Here is a 24,904-nt window from a genome sequence, read left to right on the forward strand (position 1 = left end):
CCGTTAAATGCCGATTTCAGCTTTCCCTCATATTGTGATCAGCTGACAAGCATTTTAGTTGTGCTTTTTGGCTGATCACAATTTGTTAAAGTAAATTGAAACGGACCTAGAATCAGCGTTTTTTAGCAAACTTTGCGTTACAAACAAAATGACGCTAATGTAGAAATCATAAAATGGTATGACGCATAACACATTTTTTTTTAATATTTACTCCACACAGGAGGCCCTGAAGAAAATAATTTCCCTCGGGGCCTATGTCATCTTTGGGGATGCTGTGTGGAGGGTCTTTTTTTGGAGAGGAAGGAGTGAACATGGGTCTTGAAGAGTCCCAAGTTGTAGGAGGGAGGAAACACAGAGGCCGGCAGTTCGTTCCACAGCCGAGCTGTTGAACTTAAGAACGAATCGTAGAAGCGACCCGTTCTCATGTGACAAGTGTCAACTGTGTACAAATGTTGGGCGCGCGTTTGGCGTGTATCCCGACTACGCACCGGTGCCGAAGGGATCAATGACGCTAGTTCCTCAGAGCATCTTCCATTGTAATACCGATAGAACAAGGACAGCATACCTACCTGACGCCTGTGCTCTAAAGATTGCAGTCCGTTTGTTAAGATTGGGGAATCTATCAAACGGACCGCCCGTTTCTGCACAGAGTCAAGGGTTTTTTTCAGGTATTTTGGGGCTCCAGACCAGAGATGGCTGCCAAATTCGACAGTAGGGCGCACTTGCGATTTGTACAGGGTGAGCAGTTGTGTACTATTAAAGTATCTGCGGGCCCTGTACAGTACGCCCAGCTTCTGAGAGGCCAACTTTACTCTGGCTTCGATGGAGCCCCCGTACCTGAGCTGGTCACTTATAGTTACACCAAGCATATCAATGGAAGGCCTGTTCGGAAGATTGCTTCCGTTGAAGGAGACTAGATTATCATTTGGATCCCTTTTAGACGTAATCAGACAGGATTGGGTCTTTGAAACATTAAATTCGACGAGATTATTTTTACCCCAGGAGGAAATACTCTCGAGATAACCGTCCATTCTCTGCTTCAAAGCCCTCCGAGCCGTTGGAGTTTGTGTGCCCTTTGGGGGCTTGTCAAACAAAAAGCTATCATGAACTGTACTGTCATCCGCGTAACAATGAATCGGTGCACATGTCAAAAGGTCATTGATGTGCAACAAAAACAAAGTCGGAGACAGAACCGATCCCTGTGGGACGCCAGCATTTATGGAGTGCGAGGAAGAGGTGAAACCGTCAGCAACCGCCTGAATCGACCTATCCCTTAAAAAGTCAGCAATCCACGTACACAGGGATGCGGGAAGTCCGTAAGAATGCAATTTGTTGACAAGTCCTCGGTGCCAGACCCGGTCAAAGGCCTTGGATATGTCTAGTGCGACCGTTTGGGTCTCACCGTGACGTTCCAGGCACCGCCCCCAAACATGCGTCACATACGCGAGAAGATCACCGCACGAGCGGTTCCGCCGGAATCCGTATTGACGGTCGTTGATAATTTTGTTCTTCTCGAGGTATGTGAGCAGTTTGTCGTTGATCACACGTTCCATCACTTTGGACAGAACTGATGTGATCGCTATGGGGCGGTAGTTGGCCGGGTTGGAGCGGTCACCTTTCTTGGGAATAGGGTGAATTACCGCTTTTTTCCAACCAGAGGGCACAGTGCCACACTTCAGGGACATTTTGAAGAGCTTTGTCAAAACTGGAACTATTTCCGCAGCACACCTCTGCAATACCAGGGCAGGTATTCCATCAGGTCCACTAGCTTTGTTAACATCGAGCCCCCGTATGACGTGGAGTACATCCCGATGCCGGATCCTCAGCTTTTTCATATAGAAGCCGCAGTGAGGAACCGACGGCGGAACAGCACCCCCGTCGTCGAGGGTCGAGTTTTCCGCAAAAATTTTCCCTAATAAGTTAGCCTTTTCGGTGGCGGTGTTTGCTAGTGAGCCGTCAGGTCTGGTAAGAGGTGGCAAACTGGTTTTGCAAAAATTTCGACCTTTTGAGCCCGCAAGCGACCAGAATGCTCTGCTGCCATGTGGGCAGGCAGCCAGCTTTTTGCTGATCTGCAGGTCGTGTTCGAATTTTGACCTATTGATGATTCTCTTGCATTCCTTTGCCGATTTGTTGTATGCTGATCTGCTTTCGGGCGTTCGAGATGTGTTGTAGGCTCGGTAAGCCGCGTTTTTTCGTCGGACTGCTTCGGAGCATTGTCGACTGAACCACGGCTTTGAGCCCACACCAGTTTCTTTAGTAGTCGATTGTATGAAGCCATCCATCGCCGATTTGATGACTTCACCAATCTCCTGGGCACATTCTGGTATGAAGAAGTACGATCAAAGAAATCAAATTAATAGAAATAGAGTCGGGTCAAGCCAATAGCGATAAAGTAGTTCTTTTACATACCATCCACAAAAATTTAAATTCAACAAGAGGTGTGACACTTTATCATCTCGGCGGACCATAATGTATTTTGATATTTAGAAAGTGTAAGCCAACTCGATCATATATAGAATGAACAAAAAGACTTTGGCTTTTAAAGTTTGCTCTTAAGTTTTTGGTTATGGCAGAATGAAGTTTCGGCAAAAGTTTTATTTAAGTCGCATGTGTCAAAGTAAGTAAGTAGTGCTACATTTTACACAATGTTTGCATGCTACTACTACTTGAATTTTGTTGTTGAGTGTTGGAAAGTAAGAGCTTTGTGCACTGTAAGATACACTCATAAAGGGCAGTGCATAGAGCTTGCTTGGAAGTCCGCAAAATGGCAGCTAGCAGCCAGTAGTCGCCAGGACCAGTTAGAATGCTCCCAGAAAAACTTGGTGTTTTCAGATCTCATTTAGCCAGCTTCTAGTTAGGTCGACTATCGAGTCACCATTGTAATACGAAGTATTAATAAGTCCTTGATTTAAACACAAGAACCTATTATTAAAAATCTCCTTCCACGAAGAGTTGGAAAACTATTTGTGGGAACACAACATTGAGCTACTATCATAAAATGAAGTAAAACCATCGTTATATTATTACATGGCACTACCTTCATATAGTGAAAGCTATGTACTGAGTTAGTACTTAAAACAAGATATATTACAAAATGTATAATTATTAACATTTATTACACGAATATTGTAAAAGAAAGGTTTAATGATTTTTTTTTTGAAGTGAGTGTTCATTCGAATTTGAAATATTTAACTCAAACAACCCCAAATAGAAAAAATGCAATCATAACTTGGTACCACACACTCGGTGGGTTGGGTAATATGATATTATGAAAGAGCCGAAAACATCCATCACCAAAGATTGGAGGCTGTGATCTGGTTTGGAGAGGCTTTACCAAATGGTTTCGATCGGCGAGCGGATAAAAGGTTTAGCCATCTATTCAGATGGACCCACCCGAAACTTCAGCACATGTGTGGTGGTGATCACCCCTCGCAAGTTGATATTAGTTCTGAAATAACACGGGTTGACGTGTCGCTTGTCGCTTTTAGTATTTAACACAATCGGTGACGCGTCATCATTCAAAAAGGGCAATGACACTAACGACAAATACTTGATATTGAAACATTAATTCAAACAGAATGAAGCTCCGAAATTTATCCCGTTCTTGGTTGGTGGTATAGTAAGTAGCTTTTGGTATTTTTGCTTGAAAGGATGGGGTTAATGAACCAGTGTGATTATACTTGTTTGCTCGTTTTTGTTAGCTTTCGGCTGACAAAATTAGGGTTTCTAGCAAATACTGCGGGAGTGAAAATACTGCTAATGTGTCTGGAGGTTTATCATTGTAATCCATCCACTATTAGTAAACTTCAAAAGCTGTGGGAGGTTTTGGCGTATTATCAGTGTGATGAGTGTGAGTTTTGAAGAAAAAAAAAGAAAAGTGAACTCAACCACAACGTGATTAACACTTTCCAGAAGTAATGTTATGCGAATAATCAATATCTTGGAAGTATATATTTTTTAAACTTTGTTTGAACTTGTCAGCATTCAAGATGTACATTAGCATTACGTAAAACTGGCACTAATTGGTAAAATACTTTACAGTAAAGCTTTCAAAATATACTAAATGAAGATGAGTAGTAATTTTCGTGGAAGCTTTTACAACTTTTCAGTGTAGGTACTCACAAACAAGATTGATAAATAGTACATTCTATGAAATAAAGCGAAACCTTAGTGATTGGATTGGAGTGCGATTGTGTATACTCACTGTTAGAAAGTGATTAGGATAAAAAAACGTCACACAAGACACATGCAACATACTAGGTGTTATCTTGGGACAAAGAAAAACTAACATTTCAAATAATTAAGAGCACGACAAATATTTTAGCATGGAAGATACCCTCAGTCTCGCCCTGGTGTAAGAGCACAATTCACAATTGAAACGTTGCTTCAAATGGCTTTGGCCGTGTTTGGTGACCAGAACTGAATAGCCGGGTACTTTCAGATTTCCTTCCACTCTGGCTCATCTTAATCTTAAATCTAACAAATGGCGCTGCTTAAAAGAAATGTTTGTCCAACAAACACAGATGGCGTTGTTTTTCACAAAAAGCATTATATTACCTGTCACAGATGAAATCTTTATGTATAATATAAAAATACATACGTATTCAAATGCAACCTTGTGTCAACGTTTAAAAGCAATCGGTGAAGAAATTTCGGAGATTTAAGATTTTAAAAAAATGAACATTCACATTTTTACTATAAAACCCGTTAGAATTGTGAGTTGTTGGTATGAACCATGCGTGAACATAAATATACGCGTATGATACCTATTATTAACAAAGTGTGATAAAATGCTTCATTATAGAGAGCGGACATAAAGGCACAAATCACTGTTGAATGATGATGTGTAAAGTAATAAAAAACATACATTACTTTGTAAACGTCGCGAAATTTCTCGAAATAAATATGCCAAGCTGAAAATGTCTGTGCCCGAAATGTGACACCTTCCTCAACCTAATAATAAATGGTGGCAAAAGGCTAAAGTGAGCCGTTTTCTGTGTCGTACGGGTTATTCTTGGGACGAATTATAAAAGATTCTTCAATTTTCCTGGTTTCATTTCGTTCAGTTCTTGTTTCAGTCGCGACCACTTAGTTATAAATCTGAAATAACTCTTACTTGATTTTATAACGACTGGTAACATTATTTAAATAATTTGTAGAGGGCGTAGAATGCTCCAATGATATTTTTCACCGAATTCCTACCAAATTACTCAAGATTTTTTTATATGAGAAGAAATATGTAATTTCTTTAAGTATGTACTGGCTTTATTTTAACAAGCCAAAATTACTCAAATTGAAACATTTGAAAGATCAAAATTATAAAAATGTTTTGAATAAATGCGAATAATCATTAAAATAAAATGAAAATTTTATTAAATTTGTGGTAGAGAAACTTAAATTCGTCCTACTTATAAATTAATTTCGTATTAATGGAAATCAAAGAAAACTTGGTCACAAAGCAGGTATGACAGTGGAAGATTTGCCTTCATCTATTTGAATCACTAGCCAACACGGAAACTGCCGAAGGGTTTTGATTGTTTCATTAATCAATGGTTAAGGGCTTCAAAGTCCGATATTTATCAGTCCCGCAAATCTCTGATAAAATGCCTGAAAATATTGAAAAACTTAAAAACCGCCCCCGTTGTTTGTTTTTTCCTTATTACGTGATCCAATTCATACGCGATCCACGGAAGTGCTCTCATCTAATGTCAATTTAATATAAATCCCTGGGAAATCTCATCAATTTCCCTTTGGGGTAAGTTGGATGAGTTGGTTCGCTGGTAAGGGTACTAATACAATTTTCTCGTAATTAGCAGGAAGGTCAGGAGGCTAACCTCGCTCAATAGGAGCCCGAGTTTAATAGCATTGCCTTCATTCTAAGTTTTTCTACATGAATGAGTCTAAGTTACTTAGAATCTGTTCAAAGGATTCCAGGCACCATCAGATTGCGACACATCTGTGAATAGTAACTTCTTTTCATGATTCACAAAATACGCGGAGGGAGCAAATTTAGAACGGAGTTTTAAATTTACTGCACAAACTTTAGAAAAATTTAAAATAAATATTTTAGAACAGAAACCTATCCGTCATAGTATTGCATTACATCATGAATTAAAATGAGCGTTCGCGCATGTGCTAATAAAATTATTTATATGTGATTTTGGCTTTATTGCCACAGTTTTATCGAGAGTTTTTTTTCTTTCAATAAGAACAGTGCTACATTAATGGTAAGTACTCAATAAGTATGGGAAATCTATTTTAAATAAATAAAAAATTAAAATAAATAGTTTAAAAAAATCTACCTTTACGGGATAAAAAAAACAAGGAATTGAAAATTTACTGGACGATCCTCACATTTTCGAAAGAAAAGTAAATATAATATCATCGCATTTTATATCAGTTGAAATTTAATGCCAACAACGTTCACTAACGCCGTACCGAGTTTACCCGAGTTTTAATCTGTTATGTGGGGATTTTATTTAATTTAATATATGTACTAAAAACTATGTCGATGCATGGTTCGAATATCGTTGCTCATTGATGCGATTGTGAAATTCGTATATTCCCAATAAAAGGAAGTGAAACCTGTAATTGTTGGGCTGTTGCATTTTAGGGAAAGAGGGGGAATATAGAAAAGGTCACGTGCAGAAGAATGTATCGGCGACAACCGTCGCTATGTGAAAAAATCAAATCGTTTCTGTTTTTGTGTTTAAATTCATTTGTTTTTTATTCATAACATCGTAGTCAATGATAATGGTTCATCGCTATATCTTATTATCTCGCTGCTTGGATAATTATTTTAAAAGGCCATTTAATCGTTCGTTAAAATTAAATGTTACCGTGTGGTGAAACTAAACAGAGTTGTGTTGTGGAAATTTGACATAAATTGTGATTGTATGAGGTGTACACTTATAAACTATAAATTATGCTTGCGATGGAATTTTAAAGAAACCAGCAAGACTCGAAAGACACTTTCTATCAAATATAATAATTGAATTAAAAAAAGGAAATTTCGGATAATGTCTTTCACTGTTAAAAATAATATATATATTTTTTTTTTTTTAAAAGAAAGACAAACATTCCCGGGTTACGAATAACCCAACAATGTTTGAAAATCTCCTACTACCACCACAGAAAGCCGAAAATGTTGCTTGTGTTGTGATGGAGGACTTAGCCAGCCGAGGCTGGCTAAGTCTGGCTGGCTGAATCGAACACGCGACGCTCGGGTGAGACCCAAGCGCTATGCCCACTCAACCACTGACCGGTCGAATATATGTTAAGTTACTTTTTTTATTTAGCTTTTTCAATACCCCCAAGTAAATAAGTCAAAGAAAATATAATTGGAAACACATACCAAATGATGGCTAAATCTTTCCAAAACGAAAAAGCCGAAGATTTAATTTTCATCTTAAATACCTAATAATATTGGCTTATTTATAAAAGTTTGTCGTTTATGTTTGATGTCCTAATTGGATCAACTTTTAAAAGATATTTTTAAAATCTTGGACCGTAGCTTAATGTCATTAGGTACATTTATATCACCAAGGCTTCCTTTTAATGCATTGTTTTGGGAAAAATTGTGCTCAATTAGGATTTTCCTGGTACCTCTTAATGAAATTCTGTTCCTTCGCAGTATTATTATTTTTTCGTCTGTCTGAATAATTTGACAGCTGAAAAGATATTTATTTGGAAGAGAAAAAATAAGAACGATGATGATTTAATACTTACTTGTATTCATGTCTCCAATACATGCTTTGCGAACAATCTACTTGTATTCATGTCTCCAATATATGCTTTGCGTACATCAACCAGGATCGAACAGTGAACTTAAGCAGTGTTCTTGTAAAAGTTGTGTTTGAAATGTCGATTGAATTTTTTAAATTTTTTATATACCATAATTCCATAATTATTTAAATTATGGCCTTTAGTGTCCAGAGGTTAAGATCATCGACTATGAATCCAGAGGTTGCGGGTTCATATTATATCGGCGTGCGCTGGTCAATTTTGATTATTTTGTGTTAGTTTTTTTTAAATGATGCGGCACGTTTAAAAGTGGTAGATACTTACAGTACTTACAGTATACTTAGTAGCGAGAGACCATAAGAATCAGAATCGACCCAGTGTTTGGTGACCAGTTTGAATAGCCTTATAATCTTCCTCCCCCCATCGTCTTCTCTTATTCACTACATTCAGCCTCACAACATACCCCAATTAAAGATGCCATAAACCCACAGGCTCCAAACCATTGGAAATTTTGCGCTTTATTCACACCAAGAAACGTATTAAAAATGCAAAATTTTGTTAGTTTGCCTTTTGCAAAGGAAAATTATTATTTCTCCTGAACAGAGCAGACGTAATTTATAGCCGAATGTGAACTTAATGAGGTTTTGTTGTTTCTCTTTCGGGGTACGCCTCGGTAGCGGAGTTCTATTTTCATTTCCATAACGCGAGAGATTGCACTCTAGTTGGAAATGACTTCCACCAAACTATTCCCAAAACTGTTTACCTGCGTACATTGTGCCGGCGATCATTTGAAACTAGAAACTAACATATGATTACAACGCCAAAGTTCGCATTTAATAGCTGGTACGGCTTTTTTGGCTAACGCCATTGAAGTAATAATCATGTATTGTTTTATAGTGCTTTCACATAAACGAAGTATTGAATTCTGTAAGTCTAAACATAAACTTTAAGGCGCCCAGTTTATACCCGCGCTGTGCAAGCGGTTTCCCTACTAAAATACGGATTCGATTCACGTGCAGCGTACACACATATTTATTTCGCATTATTATATGGACGTATGATCTTCATTCATTTAATGAATATTTGTTGTTTAGTTTATATTCTCGTTTTGAAAAAAACAAAATTTCTTGAGTATACTTTCAGCCAGATTTTGATTTCGATAATTTCATTCGAATAATCAACCGGAGGCATGACACATTGTGTTATTATGTAAAAGCAATTAAAGATTTTGAACAAACGCCACTGTAACGCATAAAAAGGGTTACATGACAAAATTACACAGGCATTATTTTACGTACCACTAAGCTGCGAGAATTTCACATGAACGGAATTACACATGGACGCAGTTAAACATGGCGAGAATTACACCTTGTGTTTTTCAAATATTTAAATTATGTAGCTCAGACGCAGAAAGTTTTTTTAAATTGTTTTTTTTTATACCTGTGTAATTCCAATGATTTGAGTAGGTTTTATTCTTTCCAAGTGTTATTTCGTCCGTGTATTATTCTGACAGAATAAAAGTACTAACTGATGTGAAATTCACCACTGTTTAATTTCATCCCGACACCGACAAAAAGGTGGATACAATATTATTCTGATGTGAACCTTTCAAAAGTAGACTAACGACCTAATTCTATCAGTAGGACACACTTAGTTGAATAATTAGACTTGTACAGAGAGTGTATATAAGTTGATTAATTTATAACAAAGCGATGAATATTTATGAAAATCGTATGTGACTAACAAAGGATATTGAATATCATTAAGTTCAGATAAATAACGTAAGTTTGAAAGTTATTTACTCACCTGTGTATCTCTGTGTATGCTGTAGGTTGACCAGCAGCATGGTTCCACCTGGTTGGAGTCCAGACCCCAGAATTCCAGCTCCTCTTCGAAGAGTGGTCCGCATACATTTGTGGGGTAGTGCAGTTTCCCAGTTCTATTGAAAAAAAACATTGTTTTATTTTTGCAGATTACACAATTAAACACCACGAAAATTCACCTAGTTTTTTGAAAAATCATCAAAATGTAGAATATTGAACTTATTATATACTGATATAGAAATATTTGTAGATAATAGGTGGACGGCTAAATAAGTTGGTTATTTTTAGTGGACAGATCGCCAAAAAACTAGGTCTTGGCATTCAATCCTTGCTTCAATCAAATTTATACACCGTCACATAAATACACTTTTGATATTCTGACTTTTATTTACAAGTTATTGTTTCACTTGATCGTTACTTGCCTTCCTGACTTCTTCCACCATTCATATTTGCATCGTACCTTACACTCCTTTCTTCGTTCATTCGCTCTACATACCCAATTCATCTAGACGTCCTTTTGTTAATCTTGTTCATTAGGCTTACATCAGTCTTGATTCTTTGCGAAACCCGACATTTATCACATATGGTTTTACCACGTTTATTTACAACGCATCCTCAGGGATCTTATTTCTAAAGCATTCAGTCTACTTTCATCCTTCCTCTGCCGGTTCTATGCCTCACTACCAGACATTAGGATAGGTACCAACACTCCATTATGGAGCCAACTGCATTCAGTTTTCTCATTTAACCTTATTTCAATATACTACATAGATGATAGTAGCATTGACGAGATTAGAACAATGAAAATGCATTTGATCGTTGCTTCTGCAATAGATACACCGGTAGAATCTGGAGAACTTGAAATCAGTGATAAAAAAGCAATGACTGATTTTCAAGTGAAGTTAACTGACTAAATATCACTTCACTATCATTCAAGGGTAGGCAGAGATAATCTAATGCTACACATTTTTTGGAACACAGTGCTTATTTTTTCCACATTTGTACCTTCATATTCATGAGCATGTATGAACAGACCCATCTATAGTTTATAATATTTTCATGACCTGAATCAAAATTTTGATTCTTTTGAATGTATCAAGTCTTCGTTAGACGTGTCTGAAAACTTTATCTATTCGCTTCGGCATCATGATAATATGTAGATAGTTATTCTCCTGAGAGTCCCTTTTTCATCCACCCGCTGAACATGCAAATCAAATTATTTTATTTTATGTGCTCCAGAATTTCTGAAATCTCGAGTCATAATAAATTTTAATGAAATGCTATTTATAATGAATAATTATTTATAAAAAAATAGCTGCATAATTTTCAAATAATTATGATAGAAGTTTTTATTTTCCATTAAAAAATATTTTTCTATACAAACAATTCAACGTTTTTTTAACTAAAAACTACCTGAAAACGTAAAATTGAATATTAATTTAGTATTTTTATTTATTTTTATTTATTAATTGTTAATTATTTAATATTATAAATGATAATAATATGCAGACTTACATATGTATATTTTTTTCGTTATTATTCTACCACTCCATAAGTTGAGCTCCAGGAGCTCGTGTTTATGGGAGAAGTATTTGCCTTTAGTTCTAATGATTTTTTAAACAATAATCAAAAACTTTTAATATAAATACAAACATAATATTAACATAGGTACACACATTAGAAAAGTATGTTTTTAAAGATAATTAAAATAATATATCTTTTTACAGATTAAGTAAGCGTGAGGAAATTAAGGGTACAATATATCAGGTAAACTAATTAGAAAAATAGTTTTTTAAAGACAATTAAATTAATATATATATTTTTTACAGATTGAGTAAGTGTAAGAATTTAGGGGGACAATATATCATCATCCAATTTTAGGGACTTAATTAACTTTTTGAATTGTTCATAATTCACAGTTTCGGTTACACTAATTTTATTTTTGGACAATAATATATTGTACCATCTCACACCTAAATACGAATAGTGGTGCTGAGCCGTGGTCTTTCTAAGCATAGGAATGGCTATTAAGCCATTATTTTTTAATCTATTGCTTATGCTATCAGAGGGGTGAATTTTATAAATAAAATATTCTTTCTAAATTTGATGTAAGGCGATTCTCTTATACACTTCTGTGATAGATGGTACATTAAATTCCCGAAATATCTCTAAAGTAGGGGAGTCATATGGTTTCCTAAGGATGATTTTTATAATTATTCTTTGAATTGTAATTATGGGCTGTAAAGAAGCCTTAAAAGCCCCTCCCCACCCAATAATCTCGTACTGCAATATGGACTGAATTAATGCATAATAGACAATTTTGATAGTTTTCTTGTTTAAAATATTTCTTATACTATAGAAAATATAGATAAGTTTTCTTATTCTTTCAACAGTGAGATTAATATATGGTCTTTCCATTTAAAATTTTTTATCTATTAATTATCTATTACCAAGATATTTTAAATTATATTTATGATTTAGTTTCATGTCCCGTCATTTACACAATTTTTAAAATGAATTGTCATGTTAATTAGGTTATTTGGCACATCTTCTTGTAGAGTGAAAGGAATACAATATGTTTTTTCTGTGTTGAGTGATAATAAATTGCCATCGAACCAATTTTTTATAAACTTCATATCTTGATTGGCTGCATTAGTAATTTCGTTCCTTAATATTAAAACATATTTTATTTACATTTAGATTAATATCTAAGCAATTAACTGGCTGCATAAGTACTTCTTCCACTGCAATGTTTGAATAGCAAGATTTAACAAATGCAACAATACCACTATTTCTATTAATAGCACAAGATGTTACGAAGTAGCTATATTCTGGTATGCAAAATTTAATGTATTCAATGGTGAATGCTTCAGTTAACACTATAACGTCCGGTTTATGATTTAGTAAATTAATCGAGAGTAAAAATTCATTGAAATTTTGTTTCATTGATCTGATATTTAAATGGAGTACTGAGAATGAATTTGATATTTTATCCATGATTTTATTACAATCATTTAAAGTATGACAAATATATTCCGAAATATTAAGGATTTTATCTAATTTGTCTTTTTTACATGTACTATGTCGTAGAATCACCACCCAAATTTAGCGCAATTTACCCCGGACACCTTGTATTATGCCTGACTAATAGTCGTTATGATTGGAGAATGCTAAAAGTTGCTCTGAGTTCAGTTTGATATTTTTATGTCTTATGTAGATTTGAGGGGTAAAGTTGATAAACACCAGTGTTATTGCACGATCAAATTGAATAAGTATTTCCTGTGTTGAAATATTTTCAAATTTATATCTAAGCAATAACGTTCGAAAAGTAAAACGGATTCCATTGCATTAAATTCATTCTAGTTGGATTTAACAAGCGCGATGTTTAAATATTTTATCATGCGGAAATTGTTGCTTTTAACGTTATATTTGATTGCTTATAAAACAGAAATTGGATTGTATATATTATCGTTACCCATTATTTGTCAATCTCTCTAACGTCTATACCTATCGAAATGTAAATCCAACAAAACATTTTATGTTCCGAATCCTTCGTATTATGTTTACTTCAAGAACAATGGCATTTGGTAAATAGAACAAATAAGAAAATTTACTAACAATGTTCGAATTGGAGGTCCTTGAAATAACATTTTTTAAATTATCCGGAACGGAACTCAAATTTAACGAGCCAATGTTATTTTTTAGACAATTTGATAGGGAACTAATCACAATTAAGAATAGACTTATTAACGAAACCCTCAGGGATGAAAATATTATCATTTTATTAAGAAAGGAGAAATACGTAGAACCAGATATGTAAATAGTGAAAATAGACGGAGTATGTGGTAGCCGAGTGATTAAAATCGTCGGACTCGTCTTGAGTTCAATCTTTTGTTAGCTTTTATACACTATTGCACTAGCAATAGGATTAGCTTTTCGTGATGGGAACTGGGAAATTCACAAGTTGTCAAATTTTTGTTGTATCCTAGCAATGTTTTTCTTTTTAACGTTATGCAATTAAATATATCTGAAATATGTTGCTGAAATAGAAAATACTTCGTTTTATAACTGTCACTGCAGTTAACACCGCTTTTAAGGAATGCATCTGCCAAGGATTTCATACAAAAAACGATAAGGATCAGACATTTAAACATAACCGGTTTCGACCGGTCGTTGGCTGAGTTGTCATCGCGTTTGGGTCCCACACAGGCGTAGTGTGTTCAATTCCTCGGCTGGCTAAGTCCTCCATCATAACACAAGCAACATTTTCTGCTTACTGTGGTGGTAGTACGAGATTATCAAATATTGTCAGGTGTAACCCGGGAATGTTTGTCTTTTTAAAAAATTAACAATGGTAACAAATAATTAAAATGATACTTGCTATGTTGATAATCATCAAAATCTGAAAGATATCAAATTGTTTAATGTTAAAATGGAAAGACAGACTACGTGGTAATGCAAACAGGAACGATTTACAAAGGCCACAAGAGACACAGGAACAGGATTGCATACTATGCAATCCCCCTAGTACAACCGGCAAAGGCAACAACTGATCAAGGTAAAAATAATACTTTGCTTCAACGTGTTCAAGTGACTCCAATAAAGCTTACGTTTATTTCATCTCGAGTGAACGAACCGATCACTGATGAAATGCTATGTTAGATTAGGTCAGACTACGTAATTATTTTTTTCATCAACTTTGTATATAAATTTCTAAAAGTGTTCTGTTTGGTCCGGTTACTCTAATGTTGTTAATGTTATGTTATGTTACTTTATGTTATGTTATGTTATGTTACTCTATTTATGTTATGTTATGTTGCTTTTTATGTTATGTTACTCTAATGTTACTTTAATATTCTTCCACTGTTGTTCGAGCTGGAGCTATTTTGGATAATATCATGAAACAAGTACATAATAACACCAGCGTTTTCTTTTCTATATGAATGCAAATATAGCTCGTAAAAATGTGACACAAAGAGTTTTTTAGCTGTTGTAGGACACTCTTGCTTTTCTCATGTAAGTAAGCACGTACTTTAAACAAGCATACTGATTTCGGCTGTTGGTGCATTGATGAATGGGTAGGTAAGTCGGAAGTGTGAAATATTCCTGAGTAGTGTGATTTTTATTTTAAACTAATCAGACATGCTATAAAGTCATTATTTTATGAGATAACAAATCTTAAAATTTCAGCGAAATTTTTAAAACAATAAATAGAACCAGAATTTTTAACTTCCCTACCTAGAAGGCGGTCTGTAGCAGGATAAAGTCAGACATCTAAGGAAGAATTAACGAATGATCTCTGCACTGAAATGAGATACGATGATAAAAATACGCTAACAACGTGGATTTAATGAAACATGAAGTGAAAGATTCAAAGAGTCGGGAACGTCGAAGGAAGATATGAATCAAATTATTATCTGTGGTAAAATGAGACGTATGTGATGAAGGGAGACAGAGGTACAAGGAGAAAGAATGAGGTGAATGTTAAAGGTAAAAAAAGGTGAGGACGTCCGAGAAAGACATGGCGCCACCGGTCGGTGGCCGAGTTGACATCGCGTTTGGGTCCCACCCAGGCGTAGTGTGATCAATTCCTCGGCTGGCTAAGTCCTCCATCACAACACAAGCAACATTTTCAGCTTACTGTGGTGGTAGTAGGAGATTTTCAAATATTGTCAGGTTATTCGTAACCCGGGTATTACTTTCTTTCTTTTTTAAATTAACAACAATAACAAATAATTAAAATGATACTATCATATTTAGATGAGACATGTAGCAAAAAAATATGGTTTACTTTTTTACCCCCAATTAGTCGAATTTGAGATTAAATGCTCCCAACGCTGTAACGCAAATCGACCGAAAACTACCGAATCCGGTCCCTCGCGTCATGCTTGTGTAATATCAGTTCGAAAAAGCGCCTCTATAACTTTCCCGTGATTTTTCATGGGTCTGCGCTAGTGTTAAACTTAAAACCAGTGTTTTGTTATGCCTAGATATATTAATCCATCTCTTTCCCAGTTATACGTGGAAAAAACATAAATAAATACATGGCTTTTTTTAGATTTTTGTCCCATGCTTCTAGAGCATAACAAGTAGCTAGCAAATAATTAAATTTCAATGTAAATATTATATATTATCTATTCGTAACACACAAGAATGAATCGAAATAATTATCAGTAATTCGTATGAGGCACACGAAACCGTAATGAAATAATTTTAGTAAATACACAAAAGCTTACTGGTGTTTCTAATTTTACAGGACGTGTTGTTAAATTAGCAAAAACTTTTAATTTTGTCCTCAGTTCAAAGCAAAAATAGCATATTTAACGGAGAAAACAAACAAGGAAATTAGCGCGAATTACGTGATACGGGTATTTATTTTAGTTATTTGCCAGCAAGGGCTGAATTCTCAAAAAAAGATTTTTATCAATAAGACCAAGCTGAGGTTTTTTGACGCGATTGCAAATAGTTGAAAGTTCAGATTACTTTTAAAACATTGTCAGATGTTTTTACCTAATTTAAGCCAGCACATTGGAAATCGTTTCAAAGTTTTCGGATCAAAATCTGCTTCTTTTATAATTTGGAAAAACTCGATGGAAAACTAAATACCCTACCATTGTTCTAGCCCAGTGGCATAATACCACAAAGTATAAAAACAAGGGACTTGAAGATCTCTCAATCTTTTCTCCTTTACATAGTAACTAAAAATAATTTGGATCGGTATCCGTATAGCAAACAATAGAAAGAGGGTATTTTAGATATTATGTTTGTAGATAAGGGAGTCTAAGAAGATTTTCTCTATAAATTTTACCACTTTCCAACTACTGTACTACTCGTATCTAACTGTTCTATGTTGAAAGTCTCTATGAAAAGCGTTAGCAGCGCTACGAAAATACGTAATACACTTCAGTGGATAGAGCGAGACCTAATTAAGATTCTCTATTTTAGGATATGGAATGATAATAGTATAATAATGTGTAAGAATAATTGCCCGCATTAATTTCCCTTTATTTGGTAAAATATTTGCATATCGGGGAAATACAAAAAAAATATTATGAAGATCCATTACTTCTACCCTTCTCTTCTGAGATGAAAACATGAATTAAGGAAATGTTATGATAATCTGATTATTCATGTCATGTTTTAGGTTAATTAATTAGTTGATTGATATTATTACAATATTCAAACCAAATTTGTGCTATATTATGATGTAATCTTTCCAAAGGGAAAGAGATTAGTCTTTTTTGATTCTAGCCAGATTTTATAAGCGAAATAACATTATTGCCAACATGTCTGCGACGATTTCGATAAAATTAGTGTCAGAACGCATAGAAAAGTTGGCTTAAACGTTCAGCAAATATGGTAACATGTGCGGAGGTCCACGGCACGTTGAACTTATAAACAAAATTGGCAGCGTTTACGAAATGTAGGCTCCGCTATAATTTTAACCAACGGTTTGAAAATTTTGCTCGAATTTCACCTTTTCAGCTTAAATCTCTTTCGGGTGAAATTGGAATTCAAACATGGTTTTGTATTAACGATCGTTTTGTAATTCAGCACTAAATAATATTTTATTCTGGAACAAGCAATCAGATCTCTATATTTAGCAAATTACTGCTTTTAATATTCTAACGCCAATGGTATAAAGTTATCTAAGCTTTTATGTATGATAAAAAACAATAAGGCAGTAGCCATTTTTTTTAGTTTTTTTTTTAAATAAATTAAAAATTTCGGATTTTGCGCCACTGTGCTATTTATATTTTCTTCCCCCTGAAAAATAAAGAAATATCTTGCTATAAAAACCTTAAAACTATAAAAATAATAAGTAAGTTATGATTATCGATTTTCTTTTATCACGAATGGCAACCTGCAACAAAATGCAACATTTTTACTAGAGTTAAAATTATGTTACAAAATTTAAATATGATGACAACCAAACAACATATAATATATAATACATAGACTAAACATCAATGATATAATACGTTAACAATGATGTATAAGCTTCAAAATAATATGCTCCCAAATTATCTGCAAAGAAATGTTATGTACCATGAAAATGTTTACAATTATCCTACGAGAAGACGCAGAGATTTTAGGCTTCCCAAAACTAAACTTTCATGCACACAAAACAGCGCGTTTTATAAAGGGCAAAAACTTTATAATAACCTACCAAATGTCATAAAGGAAGCCTCAAGCCTTAGCACTTTTCGTAGGACATGTGCTTTATATGTAAAAAATAATTTTTGATTGTTGAACATACTCATCAATATTATTTTAGTCACCTAGATATCATATATAATATAATTTTGTGTATTTATCTTTTTCTCTTAAAATGTAATTGTTATTTTTTGTATTTTTATATTTTCCTACTAGATGTATGAAAAAAATTTGCGTACATCTAAATAAAGATTCAAAAACAAAAAACAAAAAAAAACCTCATCCGATAATATTTGAAACTTGTCGAAATAATATTTCGAAGTAAATATTCCTCGTGCGATATGAAGTGGCACTTGTAACGCAATATCATGCATCGTATTATTATTTTGAAGATATTTGAGTACGTTCCAAAGCAAAATGAAACGGTTTGAAGCAGATTACGATGTGAGAGTGTGCCAAGTTACTGTCGTATTGACGATTCTATCTCGGATTACGATACGTACATTCGTTTCCAATGTGGAATCTTCAATTAAATTGTGATTACTCCTATTCGCGGTTATAACTCCACGTGTCTGTCTTGTCGCTGAATAGAGAATAATTGATGGTTAATCTGAATAATGTACCATGTATGTTAAAGTTATAAATAGGTAGTTACAATCAAATTTAAAGCTCTTGTTAATATAAATAAATTCTTCCAACTTTTATAATTATTCGTATGTCAACGTATTTCCTAACCATACCTACTTGAACTTAATAGTGTAATTTTATTCTGCGCCTATTTAATTTTCCCTCACCTAACAAATATATAATAATATTACCCATAAAAAATAATTATATTTTCCAAAATATTTAAACTTATCTTCGTTTCTTTCTTTTTAATCGTGGTGACAGTAAATTTTGACTTATTAATTTATAGACAAGTAAGATCTACCAAGAGACGTGGTAAAGTATTGATAATTGATTTAACATAACTATGAATAATTATAAAAAGTCAAGAGTTTCGACATTATAGTAAAATAATCCAACTCATAACTTTTAATCTTTGACATTATGATCATGAGACACATCTTCAGAATATACATCATCAAATGTTTAACGATACACAAATCTTCAAATGGAATTACTAATATCATATTCCAACTTGAAAGTTGTAAGGAAGACTGCCGCACATCGTGCTATATACATGAAGGCGACACACATCTGTTTCTCATAGCAATAAAAAAACTCCCTGTAAAGGTTTCTGGGCAAAATTCTTAACTGCTTTCACAAACAAAGTAATTAACATGTTTGTTCGAAGTTGTTAAAACTAGCAAACTGAATTGAGTGCAGTTTTTTCTGTCGGATTGACAGTCTGTTGGATACGATTCTTGGCTAGCAGTTTGATGGGCATAAATTGACACACACAGCGAATAACCGACATAAAAGTAGTTTTTCAACAGAATTTATGCTTAGTAATAGGTGTACACTTACAGGTATTTAAATGTAGGTTATAAGGCTTCTATTTCGTAGGTAAAAAATTAACAAAAAGTGATGTATTACAGGATCGCTGATTTCGTTTCATTAAATTAGTCTCCGTACAGGATTCTCCTCGACATAATATCTACAAAAGTGTGGAGTCGAAACAAATATTTAAAAAAAAGTAATCGAATATGATATTGATATTTCTGTTTATGTTCATAACTCTCGAATTCCAAAAGTTTTGTTTTTTTCACTTTCATTTTTAATAATGAATGTGCAATATTTAAAAAAAATATTATACAACTGCGGATGTAATGTCTTTATCTCGTACCAGCCGTATTCAAGTAGATGTACAATGTAGAAATTGTATATTCTAAAGCAAATCCCACCCATCATCATCCCTCTACAAAAATAATCTACCAAACTTACGTATCCATTAATTTAGTATTATAAAGTTAGTATTATTGTAATGTACTAGAACAACAGTTTTTAAAACGAATAGACAAGTTTCCTCAGTGAATCGAAATGAATCAGGTGAAAACACATGACAGGCTGTTTTCTTTTAGATAAGGCTTCAACGGTACATAATATTTAAAAAAAGGTTAAAACTGATCATCTTAATTAATATCAAACTAGAAATACAAAGATATAATCGAAAAAATATACAAAAGTAGAAGATGCTATCAGTATTTTATGACATTTGATATTCGAAACAATGTTTGAAATATTTAAACAATAGTTAATAATAAGGCTCTGTTTCAGTAACCAGTTCGGTAGTTAATTTTAAAAATTCTCACCTTCGTTCTTACTACCTTCAAACTTTCAACATTCCCAAAATGGGGAAGTTATTTCCACATTGGATTCGGTCAGTTAGGGGACTGGTGCGGTGTTGCATGTAAATTGACAAGAAATATAATTAAAAACAACTGACGAAATATGTATTAATATTATACCATTGAAAAAAAAAATCCATGAATTATCATTATAATATAAATAATACTTATCATAATCCCCCACCACAAATGAAGAATTTCTCTCAAGCCACCGTAGTACAAGTGCTAAATATGTTTTTTTTTTTAATTTGATTTTCAACTAAATATCATGTAATTTATTTATTTATTTAGATATACGCTTTTATATGGCAGACAGAATATTGCACTGACCGTTCTGTTCAGCTAAAATAAACATTATTATTATTTGAACGTCAAACATTGGTTTTTTTACCTAGGTAAAAAAAAATTATTGTGCCATAAAATATTTTTCCTCGTGTACGGAAAATGGTTGAAACAGAAAAATGATTCATTTATGCAGTGAATCATTGCTTAAAAATTTATGCCTTTATAAGTAAAATTAGCTTAAGATAACGTTGAAATACGTTACACATAGCCAACCTCAGTAGACGTAAAAAGGAGTATTTTCTTTGTAAACATTCCGAGATTAAGAATAAACCTGTTAAAGTATCTACTTAAAAAGATAACAATTTCTTGTTAAGTAAAGCGTCCAGGAAATTAAACCTGCTATTTTACGATAACATTTTCCTTTACAGGAAATTCTAAGGTGCTCCTTTTTCGGAAATGGTAAATAAGTGCGTAGGAGAGGCCTGCGGCGGATATGCCCGTTTTTCGCATAGACCCAGCCATAAAAATGGCGAACCCAAGCTATGTTAAAAATTATCTTAACAGCTCTGTACGGAACTAGAAATCACGGTGATTTTAATGGGTGACAACAACATTTAAAAAGTTATGTTAATTATGACACCCCCAAAAAAAGTCTCATAATGTTTATTAGAAAGTTTCATACAAAACGCGTTACTTTTTCTGATTTATGCCATATTTAAACTTACAGTTTTTTTTAACTTTGTAAAATATACTTAATTTATTCATTCACGCCATGTGAACTTTAAAATTTAATTTGTAAATGACTAAGTATAATCCCTAGGCAATAATCGAGATCATACTCGTAGGATAATAATAATGGTAACTCTGGAAATACTGATAGAGAGTATAAATTATAATGCTGTAGTGTAGGTTAGGTTAGGTAGGTTGTAGTGTAGTGTAGTTTGCTTTCCCTCACCTAATAACTGTCAACTTATAAAGACTTTCGTAATCATCATATTCACTCTAATAAATTTGTAAGTATCTACAACGAAGCATAATTAGAGCTACCCGATCATTCTCGCAAAACATATATTTAACGATTCTAAATTATTTAATCTTCGCAGAGTTCGAACTTCCATCTATGGTGGTAAAATACAAAGGTTTTTAATCAGTGAACGCCTATTTACTATTTACAATGGGTTTAACTGTCTATGGCCCGTAAACAAGCGTTTCTTGAGTTTTATACTAATTTAATACTCTCTAAATCTCCTAACACTGGCACCTACTGTCGTCCTGTTTTAGAAAGGGGTTCTTTTGAATAAAATAATGAAATTCTGAATTTGATAAAAAACTATTTGCTATCCACAAATGGGTTCCATGATAACTCAACTCAACATGACAATACAACACACTTTTAAAAAGTGATATAAAGTCATTAGAAAGATGAAATTTTTTTTTTAACCTAACCTAACCTAACCTACTTAACCCAGTTAATAAGTTTTTTGTTTCATCACTTTCCATGACTTTATATAAATTTTTAAAGATGTGATGAATTATCATTGTGATGATTTATCCGATCACCCCATAAATGACACTTTTAACAACATTCCAAGAAATCTCTTTTATAAAATGTTGATAAAGGTTCATACAAAACAGTGAAATAGGGGTCCATACATTTTAGCAGTTTGGGCTGGTATGAAAAAAAAATTGCAAAACAGTGATTGAACAAAATTGGATTCAAATGAATTACATACGTGTTGATGAATCTTGCCGGATGCTGGTATATATATGGAAGAGTAGACATGTTGGGAGTTAAGATTAAGAATCGCCCTTAGAAACACTCTGGCAGGATTGCGGTTAACATGGCTGCTTAGTACTCTATAGGGTAGGCATTATAGGTATTCAGCTGATTTGTCGCATTTTTTTTACCTTCGCTAAGATGCTAATAAAGATATATTCCGTGCGATTGCTCGATTCGTCCTCCAGAGAGCAATACTTCTATTTTACGGACAGGATCAAGAAGGGAGGAACTAGGGCTCGGGTTACAGAAGGAATTTTCAGGAACAGTGTTGGCCGTAGGGGTTTCGGCATGCCATAGAAGTGGGTCAAATACCGTTTCTGAATATAGTGGATCAAAGAACTTTCAGACAAACCACATGTCAAGTGGGCTAGACAACCATAGTACATATTAAATTTAACTGAGGGCCAGCTACCTGAAGTTTTAAATGCAGTATTTCTTCTTGGTAGATATATTAATATAAAATTCTACAATTATTGGTATGTGTAGTGTTGTTACATGGTTGTAGTTTTGATGGCGCCCACCAGATATCGATAGTGTGCAGATCTAAGTTATTATTATCTAGTTAATGTAGTTTTAAGATTTTTCCATAGATGTCGGTACTTAAGCCATCTGACAGAGATAGCATGTTGGTTGTATCTGAATGAATACAGCCGATGCTAGCTGATCCCTATGTAGGAAGCTCAATTCTAATTGCTTTCCTCGTTAGAATAACTCATGATTTATAATAAAACGGATGTCCTGCAAGACATTCGTTCTAATTATCTTACGACAATAAAGTACTCGTAATCTTTGACAAACCAAAGCGTTTATTGATTTTTTTACATTAGCCCCACTTTTTTTGGGACGCTGTGGTGTGGAGGATATTTTTTTAAAGAAAAGAAGGAGAGAAAGTTCTGGGAATGACAGGCGCATCCTGAACACACCTCATCCGATAAACTCGGGCACTCCTGATAAATCTATGGCAGAAGTGTTGTATTCCAATAAATAGTTCTCGAGGTGGCAGTACCTAAACCTGCCTTCCAAATTATACGATAATTAAACAGTACGTCAGGACATACGAAATAGATCGGTATTAGGAAATTGAGAGAACACGAAAAAACACCGACCCTTAGGGTACAGATCTTCATAGTCAAGTAGGTAGGTACTCCGCAATGTGCTTCTGCCTTATCCAATGTGGAATGGCATGGAAAAATTACGGTTGAGTGGTGCAATCATAAAATTGAAATAATACCTGGCTATGGAAAAATACTGGAAACGGAATCGTAAAATATATATTTTTTTAAATTTACCCGTAACTTGCAACTGCTCAGCCTTCGTATTATGGAAAATTCTACTGATCTTGGTTCTAAAACTACACGATATATTTGCATGCTAAAAAGTTTTATGTGCATTATTTAAAAAGGTGTAAGTAAAAATAAAACAGGAGTTCCTCTTGCATATTTTCTCAAAGAATTACTAGGTAAGTTCCAAAAATCTTTTTTTTTTCAAATAATTGGAAAAAACAGGATTATTTCGATGAATATTTTATCGAACATGAAAAAATGATTTTATTGCATTTAATATTATAATATTTACCAGTTGAAAAATACATCAAAATAATCGATTACTAGGCGATTCAAGCCGGAAAAAATTAAAATTAAACACCTGACGCTGACTCATACAAACACCTGCATGTGGAACGGTAAACAAGTTGTTTTTATGATATTGACGTCACAAAAACGCTTGTAAGAGAAATTATAAATAGCCAGTTAAAACAAAATATTCGGAAATTCAAGAATTACCACGAGTGGACGGAACACCTCCAGTTACAGCGCGATCTGTTATAATTTAAAATTATAAATTCCCGAGTTTCAACTGATAGCCTTATTTGCTTCTCTTCCTCCATTACGGCACAATCATTTGAAAATATTACAACTATGTGCAATGAGCTGTTTACTGCGGGCAATCTATCAGCTGAGCCAGACGTATCTGTCATCATTACAATAATGGGACGTCTCCGTGTGCCGGCCCTTATAATCAAGTGACCATACCGCCGCTGAATTCCTGCAGGCTACCTACTGAACTGTTCACTGCGACTGAACCTAGAGGCTGTCCAATTCCTCCTGGCTATCAACTGAATTAGCCATTGATGCTGACAACCTAGAGGCTAGCCAATTCTTCCTGGCTACCAAATGAATTAGCCATTGATGCTGATAACCTAGAGGCTGACCCATTCTTCCTGTCTACCGTCTGAATAAGCGATTCACGCTGACAACCTAGAGGCTGGCTAATTCCTCCTGGCTACTGACTGAACCAGCACTGATGCTGACAACCTAGAGGCTGGCCAATTTCTCCTGGCTACCGACTGAACCAGCACTGATGCTGACAACCTAGATGCTGACCAATTCCACGCCAATAAACCACGGATGCTGAAAACATACATAACATATGATGATGATCACCTAATGGCTGGCCAATTTATGATGGCTACCAATTGAACTGGACACTACTTCAACAGTCGCCTACGCCATTTACTGTATTGTATGGCGCGATGATGCACGATGTGCTCCCATCTGAAATTATCACTGAAAGATTTCCGATTGTCTTAGTTTCTATCTGTGTATTAAAACCCAGTTGTTTTGAAATACATATAACTATTTCTTGTGAATTGGGTTTGCTGTAAGAAATAGCAAGTACTTATAAGCTTCACCCCTTTGTACGTTCTGTATACCAGTACAATACTTGTAATTAAAATGTAAATTTTGATTTGAATCGTCTTTCTTTTACGATGGTTTGGATAGAAAACCTCACGGCGTTTTACTTAAATCATTACCCAGATGAGAACT

General features: G+C 34.2%; 1 protein-coding gene across 1 annotated transcript in view; it reads right to left on the bottom strand.

Moving 5' to 3' along the window:
* The window catches only part of LOC149426277 (uncharacterized), a 375,377-nt gene that overhangs the window by 215,649 nt on the left and 134,824 nt on the right, over positions 1 to 24,904 (bottom strand). Inside the window, exon 4 of the mRNA XM_089648535.1 lies at positions 9,550 to 9,682. Coding sequence (XP_089504661.1) covers positions 9,550 to 9,682 — 133 coding nt within the window. The remainder of the gene's footprint in view (positions 1 to 9,549; positions 9,683 to 24,904) is intronic.

The sequence above is a fragment of the Hesperophylax consimilis genome, chromosome 1 (genome assembly GCF_061612785.1).
Source record: "Hesperophylax consimilis isolate HC1 chromosome 1, BYU_Hcon_1.0, whole genome shotgun sequence".
Classification (NCBI taxonomy): Eukaryota; Metazoa; Arthropoda; class Insecta; order Trichoptera; family Limnephilidae; genus Hesperophylax; species Hesperophylax consimilis.